The sequence below is a fragment of the Leucopleurus acutus genome (genome assembly GCF_964270905.1).
Source record: "Leucopleurus acutus genome assembly, chromosome: 1".
NCBI classification, from domain to species: domain Eukaryota; kingdom Metazoa; phylum Chordata; class Mammalia; order Artiodactyla; family Delphinidae; genus Leucopleurus; species Leucopleurus acutus.
Genome location: NC_139142.1, coordinates 164339025 through 164349371, shown reverse-complemented (window position 1 = coordinate 164349371; position 10347 = coordinate 164339025). Strand labels below are relative to the sequence as shown.

Sequence of the window (10347 nt, the reverse complement as noted above, 5' to 3'; positions counted from 1 at the left end):
AAAATTGCCCCTTGCATCTCAATTTCCCCGGCGGTTTCTCTCGCACGCGCAGCTCGCCTGGGGCCACCTCGGATCTGCAGCGCAGCCCTTTCGGCGCTAGTTCCTTCCTTCCTCGCTCCCTGTCTGCCCAAGGACGCAAAACCCACCGCCAAGAAGGCGCAAGGGGCGCGGGGGCACCAACCCAGCGGTGCCCCGCAGTCCCTTCCCAGCCGATCCTAGCTCCCGGACTCTCGATTACGGGAATGAGTGTCATTTAGACCGAGGACCGGGCGTCCGCGGCCCCGGTCCCCGGCTCTGGGTGCCTCTCTGGGGGTCCTGTGTGCTCCCGCACCCCTGATCGCCGTCTTCAAGCCAGTGCCCCCCACCCAGGCTCGGGAACGCTCCCCGATCACCTCGGCCGCGTTCATTTCACTTCCTCTCGCGGTCCGGATTGCAGCAAAACCGGGCAGCGCGAGGGCCAAAAAGTGGAAAGGAGAGCGCCTTTCCGCGTCGCGCCGCCAGCTCTCCAAGTCCCCCTCCCCAGTCCAGACCCTCGCAATCCCAACTGCAACTTTTTCCCTTCCGTCTGGCTTTCCTCTTGGCTGCGGCGAGCGGGCGCCGGGCCGCTAGGCTTGGAGCTGGCGGGCGGGCGGGCGGCCGCGTGGCTGCGGGTGGCTGTGCGGGCGAGAGCCGCGAGCCGGCGAGTGGGTGGGTAGGTGGGTGGGTGGGGAAGGAGGAGGGGAGAGGGCGGGCGGGGAGAGAGAGAGGGGTGTGGGGAGGAGTGGGAGAGGGAGGGAGGGGGGAGATTCCGCTCTCTTGCCGCTCCCAGCCGGGGCGGGTGGCGGGGGGAGGAGGCCGCGAGGAGGGAGGGGAGGAGGGTGGGGGAGAGAGGGAGGGAACCGAGGAAGACGCTCGGATAACCCGTGCGTTTCGTAAGGCTCGGAGCACTTGTACATTTCTGCAGGCGCGCAGCGAGCCATTTGCGGCGGCTGCTGCAGCTCCGACCGCATCTTACTCCTCCGGGCGCCGGGTGTGTGGATGTGTGAGTGTGTGTGAGTGTGTGTATTTTGCAGGTGTGTCCGTTTTAATTCTGCCCAGTAGGTGGGACTTGGTGACTTTAGCACCATATTTTCCTTTTCCTTGTTTTTTTTTTTTTTTTTCCTTTTTCTTTTTTTGCCTCCCCACCGTCTGTTGCAACCCTGCAAAGTCTCGGAGTCGGAGAGCGCGGCTCGCTTCCCGAGCCCCCGGACCCGGCGAGCCGGCGAGCGCAGAGCCGGCCACCATGCCAGGCAGACCGCGCCACTAGGCGCTCCCCGCGGCTCCCACCCAGCGGCGGCGGCGGCGGCGGCCGCGATGGTTTCAGACGCTGAAGGATTTTGCATCTGATCGCACGGCGTTTCAAAGGCAGAGGCCCCCCTCCCCCTTCCCCCCTCCCTCGCCGTCTTTGTTTCCTTCCCCCCCAGCTCTCCCCACTCCCCCCACCCCACCCCCCTCTCCTCTCCTCCTCCTCTTTTTTAGAAGCAGCGATCGGAGATGGATGTCTCTCTTTGCCCAGCCAAGTGTAGTTTCTGGCGGATTTTCTTGCTGGGAAGCGTCTGGCTGGACTATGTGGGTTCCGTGCTGGCTTGCCCTGCAAATTGTGTCTGCAGCAAGACTGAGATCAATTGCCGGCGGCCGGACGATGGGAATCTCTTCCCCCTCCTGGAAGGGCAGGATTCAGGGAACAGCAATGGGAATGCCAGCATCAACATCACGGACATCTCAAGGAATATCACTTCCATGTAAGTCAGGCGGCCGCTCCCCAGCCCGCCTCTCCCCTCGCTCCGCGTCTCCCTCTCGCCTGCCCGCCGACCCGCAGGGCGCGCGTCAGGCTCGCTGGCCCTCCGCCCGCCCCAGCTCGCCGCTGCCCGCTGCCCGCCGCCCGCCGCCCGCCGCCCGCCGCCCGCCGGGCGCGCGTCAGGCTCGCTCTGGCTCGGGAGATGCTCTCGGGCTGCGTATTCCAGGTGACTCCGGCCTTGGCGAGGCGTGATCTGGTGATGCGTGTGTGTGCCTCTCCCGCGAGAGGACCCCAGCCGGCCGGGGCACGCGGGGCCCGGCTCCCGCCCCCGCCCCCAGGTGCTGCGGCTCGTTTCGAGGGTGCGAATCGGGTTCTTTGCCCCCCACTAAATAGCAACAGTTTGGCCACGCTCAAGTGGAATAAAGTAGACGAGGTTCAATTCCCCGGCAGCGGCGCCGGCAGCGACAGCGGTGGCGGCGGCAGCGCTTAACCGGGAGGGAAGGTGACAGTTAGGGACTGCTCGCGATCCAGCCCAGAGGTTTAACTGTTTCCTTTTGGAAACAGCAAAACACGCTGTCAAGTAAACAAGTTGGGAGTTGGCTGCTCGCAGGGAGACTTTGGACATGTCGAGGCCGTCATGGACGCCTACCTCTTCCCTTTCCTTCTCGCCCGCCCTCTCCAACCCCATTTTGGGCATTTCCGAGACACCCCCCACCCCCCCGCCCTTTCCCACCCTCATCTGCATCTGGGCGCCTACAGATCCTGTTCCTGTTTGAGCTTTGATAACTGTTCCAGTAATTCCGAGTCAGGATGATGAAGGGAGGAGGGAAGGCTTGCGTGTTTTGGGGATGGGGCTTCTTATACGATCGTGCAGATCCCTTTATTTGGAAATTGAACTCTGACTAGCATTTGCGTGGTTCTGTCCTGTCTGAGTGAGACCTGTGGTGGCCTGCTCTTCCCCCTACCCACCCCCCCCCCGTTATTTTTCTTCTTCAGGGATGTGGGTTAGAAGCATGGGCGGAGAGAGCCTGTCCAGATTATCTTCCACTGACCTCAGCCAGGTGACCCCCATCCCATCCTGCCATCCAGAGAAGGGTGTGGATGGCACTGGGAGTGTTCAGGGGGTAGCTCTCACCTGTCTCCCCTCAAGGTCCCCACCCCTTGGAGACCCCTGAAGTGGGTGGGATGCTGAAAAGGGTTGGCACTGAAGTCCTGGCTGGGGTCTGAGGCAGGCATTTGGGCAGACTCCAGAGGGGCTGGATTCTGCCGTGGGTGCTGCCCTCCCAGGCATCAGCTCTCCCTTCACCTCGGCCCCAGTGCGATGGGGCTGTAAAGCCTGGAGGAATTGCAGTCCTGCTCTCTCCGAAGCCCACCACCCTCTTGGCTTCATGGAGACTCTGCTCGTGTTCTTGCAGCTAACAGTTTGAGGGAAGTGTGCAGCCCAGGAGGTGTCCCTGACTCCTGGCCCAGGAGACAAGCTTGACCCATATCTTGGCTCGACCGTTCACCCCCTCACCACCTTCAGCCCGGCTGGCCTGGGGTGACAAGATAAATAGCCAAGGGTGGGGTGGAGGGGAGGGCAGGAGAAACAGGATGGACCCAATGCAGCTTCTCCCACCTGCAGGCCACAGCATTCCAGCATCCCCAAGGATGCAGCCAGGAGGGTGGGAGTGAGATTGTCAGGGAACCTCTGCCTTGGACGTGCACTGAGGGGTGGGGGTAGGGGTGTGTGTGGGATGGGAGGGGGGAGCCTAGCAGTGGGTCCAGGAGCTCAGGAGCTGGACCTAGGGATTTTCAGGGGATCGGGTGGGCCAGGGGTTGGAGAGACGGTGCCCCAGGTGCCCAGTGCGGGCCTCTGGGAGCTGGTGAGCCTCAGCCAGCTTGTTCTCTGTTCCAAGGGTGTGTGTCCCTGTAGGAAGCTGGTGGGAGGCGGGGAGGGTCACAATCACGTAGGCTCTTTATGGCCATGCAGAGGTGTCCCCCCTCTGAAAAGAAAGCTAGGGGAAGCAGTCTGATAAAGAAGAGTTGGGTTGAGGTTTCCAGGCAAAGGGCCCAAGGTGGGGCTGCTGGGAAGGTAATGATGGGAGGGGATGGGGTGGCTTCTTGTCCCCTTTGCCACTGAAGGACCCCAGAGGGGCAACTGGGGCAGGTAATCCGGGAGTAGATTGGGAGTCCCTCTGTGTGTGTCTCCATCCTTGTTTCAGGACTCAGACACTTTGCCAGGAAGTCAGGACTCCTTTCCTTGAATCCACCCCAACACCTAAGAGCCAGGGAACTGGATTCCCACCGGAGCTGTGCCGAGTGGCAGGTGGGGGAGGGTCAGAGGTCATGGGTGGGATGACCCTTCCTCATCCCATCTTCTCCCCAGTGCCCTGTTATATCTATGGCTGGTATTGACGGAACTAGGGAAGAGCCTAGCCTTCTGGCCTGGAGGCAGAGCAGAGAAGGAGGGGAGTCCTGCTTGCCCTGGGAAGCAGGTGTCACCATCCCTGTCTTACCTCATGATGGAGGCTCAGGCTACAAAGTAACTTTCCTGGGGGCACATAGCCCCAGCAGTGAGCCAGGCTTAGGCCTTTGTCTGTTGGACCCCAAAACCCAGGTCCCCCACTCTGCAGGGCTACCTATGGACGCGGGCTGGAAGGAGGGGCTTGAGGACAGAGAGAGGAGCCCTCCAGGTAGGGAGGGGGGGCTTCCTTTAGTGGGACCTGGAGGTGGGGCTTCAGTCCAAGCCCGGGCTTTGCTGAAAAGGAATGTGTTCTTTAGATCTGATGCTATCAGAGATTTGGAGATCAAGGGGTCCCCCAGCCTTCCATCAACCTGAAGCTCTTGATGCTGGTGTATGTCTGGGGGTGCAGCTTGGGCAGACTCTGGGGGCCGAGGAAGAGGCTGGGGCAGAAGCTGGAGTTCCAGCGGGCCTAGCTAAGGGAACCTGGGGTGACTGCCACCCAGCCACCCTCCTGTTCTCGGGGCTGTGGACTCCTGAGGTCTCTCCCTCAGGTGCTGAACTGATCACCCCTGAGTTTTCAGAGGGACCAGAGGTTCCCTGTGGTCCTTCCTCTCAGGGGTGGCATGTGCGGTGGCTCCTGTGTCCCCATCGGAGGGCGCCTCTGATGGGGTAGGTGGCTGCCCCATCAGTATCAGGAGGAAATCCACTGCAAGGCCTCAGTGCAGAAGTGTGGGTCTCACCTCCGCCCTCCCAAAGTGCCCTCCCTTTTGGCTTCTTTCTGTTTAAGAGGCCGATCCCTCTGCCATTGGAGCTCTTGACACACAGTAACCTTACCTAGAAGGGTCCATGTGCGGCCGCACCCAGCCAGGCTCTGACGTCACAAAGGCAGAAGGGTGGTGGCTGGGAGGGGGGGCCCTCTGGCGTCTCTAGGCCAGGCCTGCCTGGGGTTGGGTTGGAGTAGCGCATCCTTGGACTGCTAGAAAGAAAATCCAGGGGGAGAAGATGGCATCGCTGGGCTGGGTGTTCCTGGGCTTGTGAAGACAGTGGGCTCTTGGCTGGGACCCTGAGCTGCCACCTGGGTCTCCACACGAGCCACCACAGGGTCCCTGGTGTTTACAGCACTCTGGTCCCTTGATTTCCCCTGTCTTCCCTGCAGGCCCTCCCCTGGCTGGGTGAGGGATCATTTGGGGCTTTGGCTGCTGTACTGACTTCCTGATTCTTAGCCTTTCTAAGGGTCAAGGGGAGAGCCAGCCTTGACAATTACCAGTGAGAGCTGGGCTGCAGTCAGGGGTGTGAACCAGGCCCCAAGAACATCATAGGGTTCAATCAGGAGCCCCCCATATTGGGGCTAGGCCTGAGGGAGGGAGGTAGAGATGTGAGGGGTCTTTGAGGTGAGATTTAGAAGGGGAAGTGGTTATAGCCCTGGGGAAAGAGGTACTTCCAGGATAAAAGCTGGGGACCCTGGACTGAAGAGGCCCTGAGATTTTGTATGGAGGCCAGGCTGTTGGTGGGTGGAATCCAGGCCTTCCCTGGAGGACCCTCCCTGGAGCCAGAATCCTCAGCCCAGGTCAGTCTTCCGAGGCACAGCCCGAAGCCCAGGGCATCAGCTCTGCAGCTCCAGGGGACCTGAGCACATGATGGGTTTGGGTAAAACCAGCCCAGCCCGGCCCTAGCTCTGAGAGTTCTTGGCCTGGCTACCGAGGGCTGAGCATGCAGCCTGGGAGTCAGCCCAGCATCCTGCAAGAGGCTGACCAGTCTCCTGCGGAGCGGAAGTGGAAAGAATGGCTGTGAAGAGGGACGGGCCTGACATCCGCTCTCCTGGGCAGCTCTCCATCCTTGCCTTACCTGTCCCTGGTGGCTGACTCCTTCTCTCTGACTGTAGGGGTGGACAAAGGCCTCCCTTGGGCTGGCCTTTGCCAGTATTGTGGCATCTCTGCTGCTGCCTGGGCTGGGGTCCCCATGTAGAGGGCTGCGTTCAGTGGACTGTACTGGGATCACAGACACCATCTCCAGCCTCCCTTTGGGGCCTCCAGTTGGCCATTGGCAGGGTAGGATTAGAGAAAGGGATGAGACACATGAGTCCCACACCTGGATTTACCCTTTATCCTCTGTGAGCCACAGTAGAAGACTGTAGTCTTTCTGAGCCTGGAAATTCAACTGTGAATTGAGGCCATGGAGGAGTGTCCTTTCCAGCTCAGACATATGCCATCCTGGAGCCCAGGGAACATCCCCAAGGAGGTTCTGCTAGGCCACTTCTAAGGGCAGCATCCCTGGGCTTGGTGCTGGCCCTTGTGATGCCACCCAGAGGAAGACAGCAGGTGCTCCCTCGCTGCCCATTTCCCCTTCCACCTCTAGAGTACTCTGGGCCACCCAGTTTGGAGTCCACTGTCCAAACCAAGTGCCACCCCTAGCAAGAATGCGCTGAGGCCTGCAGCCTCCCGTTAGAGGCTGGACACCCAGCTTCGTGGCCCGCCCCCATGCCCCCCGTGTACCGTGAGCTCAAGGCAGGGAGATGTCCTTCTGCAGAGTTTCAGCTCATTGCCAGAGCAGGGGCCTCTGCTGGGTGTGAGAAGAAAATGTTAGAGCTTCTATTTCAAGTTATTCTTGTTGAGAAGAGGGAATATTTAATGTTTGAATCGAAGAAGTATAAGCATATAATTTAATAACTAGGAGTGTTTGGGGGTTACGAGATGAATTTTTATTGCTAAAGCATGCATAATCAAAAAAGCTTGGTGCCCAACGTTGTCGTGGCTGGAAGGGCCTGGGCTTGAGAGGGAGCCGGGTTGACAGTAGGAGGGGTGGTCCTGAAGCCCCTGGCTCTCCTTCTTGTCTCTGTTCCCAGGAGGGGTTGATGAATTGGGAGTAGGGGCAGGGGCATGTGAGGAGGGAGCAGGCTGGGTGGCAGAGGGGATCAGGATTCCTAAGCACCCCTAGTCCCAGGGCCAGGCCAGTTCTCAAAAGACGGTCCCTAGTAGCCCTCTGGGTCCTGCCCTTTGTCCCTTGTAGCACATACTTCACCTCCATGAATCCCTCCCCCCGCCAAATTCATTTCTTCCTGCTCTCCAGTTTACAGTTATTGTGTTTATTATTTTTTAAATTAATTGATTAATTAATTTTTGGCTGTGTTGGATTTTCATTGCTGTGCGCAGGCTTTCTCTAGTTGCAGCGATCGGGGGCTACTCTTTGTTGCGGTGCACGGGCTTCTCATTGCGGTGACTTCTCTTTGTTGCGGAGCATGGGCTCTAGGCACACGGGCTCAGTAGTTGTGGCTCGCAGGCTCTAGAGCACAGGCTCAGTAGTTGTGTCACACGGGCTTAGTTGCTCCGTGGCATGTGGGATCTTCCCGGACCAGGGCTCGAACCTGTGACCCCTGCATTGGCAGGCGGATTGTTAACCACTGCACCACCAGGGAAGTCCCTGTTGTGTTTATTTTTTGCCACAGCTACTTGAAGTACCTAAGCAGGGATTATTAGCCCCATTGTCCTGATTAACAAAACAAACAAAATAAAGAACAGAAATTGAATCCCAGTGGTTGAGTGTCTCACAAAAGGAAAGATCCAGAAGGGTCTTGAGGCTCCTCCTCTGATGCTCCCTTCGTGGCCGCTCTGGTGTCCTGGACTCCATTCTCTCCCCGGCAGTAACCCTGTAGCTGGATACCCTCTGGCTGTTGGGAACGGAGAAGCAGGCTATCTTCATCCAGAAAGTTCCTTCTCTCCCAAGGGGCAGCGCTATGGGAGCGGCCCATCCATGAGGGCCTTGTGGAGGGCAGCTGAGTGGCCTGGTGGTTGGGTCTAAGCGTGGCCTGAGTGGAGGCTGGACTCGGTCCCCCAGATCTATCGATGAGCAACTGAGCCCTCAGCTCAAGTCGTCTGTCATCCCCTGAGCCTTGCTGGCCTCCACTTTGGGAAACCTAAATACTCCTGGGGGCTGGGCATGCTGGCAGGTCCTCTTCGATGGACTGGATGTCAGACCATCAGGAATGAAGACTCCAGATTCTCAGTGCCCAGTGGAACTCCCATGAAGATCCTCAGATCTCTGCCTACTACCTCCGAGGGCAGGGTTCCCCGGAATTCAGAGTTGGAAGGGACCCCTGCAGTCAGCTCCTCCCTCACCTTACCTGCGAGGGTCCCAGGAGAGGCACAGAGAGAGGCGGGGACTTAGGGGTCCTCGGGCTGCTGGAGGACGTCCCTGCCCAGATGGCAGCACCGCCTTCTCCTACTCAGCTCTGGCACCCTTTCTGGGCACTCTGTCAAAGCCAGAGCCTCGCCCACGACTGTGTCTCCCTCTGGGGCAGTGATTCCAAATCTGGGGTCCCCAGAGGCAGCAACTATGCAAGGCTGGCAGCCCCAGGGCTCTTCGCAGCCTGCATCCCATGCCAATTAAAACTGCTCTTGGCGAGGGCTCTGCTGAGCTCTATTTACACACAGGGCTCAGGGATCTGTGGGTGCAGCCAGTTTGGAGCCTGTCCTTTCTAACTTCACTTCTGCCCCTGTTCCCCCATCTGGCTTGTCCCATCGTAAGTATCCCCCGTCTGGGTGGTGGAAGATTCAGGATTCTGTCCCCAGACAGAATCATCCAGCAGGGAGAGAAACCTGTCCCCAGCAGCTCCTCCAGACCTGGCCTTTTCCTAGCTTTGGACAAACCCCTTCCCTCCTCTGGGCCTCAGTTGCCTTCTCTGTGAGATGAGGATAATAATAACAACTACCTTTTAGCAGCACTTTGAGGGTCAGTGGCCTGTGTCATGCCGGGTAAAGAGAAAGCTGTCGATACATGATAACTCATGGCAGCTAGTGTTTGCTGAGCACTTACTATGTTCCAGACACTGTTCCAAGCAATTTGGAGGTAATATAACCCATTACGGCCTCACACCAACCCTAGGAGATAAGTACTATTATTCGTCCCATTTTACAGATGGGGAAAATGAGTCCAGAGATGGAATGTGACTTGCTTCATTTCACGAAGCCAATCAGAGGAGTCTGACATTTAATGTTAAGCTCCATTGCCTATACTCTTTTGCTATATTCTTATGCATGTGGATATATACTGCTATACATACACATTCACGAATCTATGACCATCAAGATAAATTAATAATAAAATAAAAGGGTAGACATGAAGGTCTAGGAGGATCCCTTATTTTATAACATTCCAGTTCCCTAGCTGAGAATTCCCCTGGCTGGAGTTGGAGAGGAAGGCAGATGAAACAGTGGTGGGTCTGGTGTTGGCCAAGCAGCCCTGGCCAGCACTGTCAAAGCCAGGTGCTAATGATGGGGAGGCTTGGGGAGGCCTCCCATGAGGCTCGTCCCAACCAAGCCCTCTCCCCAGGCCTCGTTGACCACCCCATAGCATCCTGGTTTCTGAGGTCAGGTCAGCTCCCCCAGGAGACCAGGTGCCAGCTGAGGCTGACGAGTATTCAGGAAGCTGGTGGCTGGGCCCCAGCCAGCTCCACTCTGGGCTGAGACACGGTCAGCAGGACTGTGTCCCCAATTGCCCATGGCCAGAGAGAGCCTGGATGGGAGAATAGAGGGCAGGTTGGCTTCTCCCAGCTCGAGTTTTGGAGTTCCAAGGCTGCCACTGGATGTAGAGCAGAAGGGGGATGTCTGATGTGTCCACCTAGAGCTGGAAGCGGATATTTAGAGCGTCTTTCCTGGAGGGTGAATTCTAGTTCTTCCTGGCCCTTCTCTTCCCTCCTCCTCAAATGAGCAGCCTTTACTCCTCTCTACCCGTCCTCTTTGCTCCATCTCTCTTCCCCCCTTGTTCAGGGAAGCTCCATCTGTCTCTCCATAGGGATGAGCATGGGGGATGGCTACAGCTGTCCCTGCAGAGAGCTGGGGTACCCAGCAAGGTGCTACGATTGCAGGGCAGGAATTTGTGGAAACACCCCATTTTGCTGCTTCTTGGCTGGAAGAGTTCACCACATCCTAGAGCCTCTCTGGCCTTGGTTTCCCCTTCTGGGATTTGGGGTCACCTCTGGGAATTGGAGTTTATCTCCCTCTCAGGGTCACTGTCAGATCAGGGTGATCACATACTCGATGGGCTCCTCAAGCGGTAGGGCACTATGTTGCTTATTTGCATTTCTAGACGTCTGAGAGTGTTTTTGAGTTAGGAAAAAGATCAAGACTTTGAACCATAAATCATCTGACCT

General features: G+C 58.0%; 1 protein-coding gene across 7 annotated transcripts in view; it reads left to right on the top strand.

Moving 5' to 3' along the window:
- Positions 1-1512: 1512 nt before the first annotated feature.
- NTRK3 (neurotrophic receptor tyrosine kinase 3) overlaps positions 1513-10347 on the top strand; it is a gene marked incomplete at both ends in the record, with an annotated part of 373663 nt that continues 364828 nt past the window's right edge. For all 7 annotated transcript variants that reach the window (XM_082857937.1, XM_082857936.1, XM_082857935.1 and 4 more), the window contains one exon: positions 1513-1760. In XM_082857937.1, the coding sequence (XP_082714063.1) occupies positions 1513-1760 (248 nt within the window). The remainder of the gene's footprint in view (positions 1761-10347) is intronic.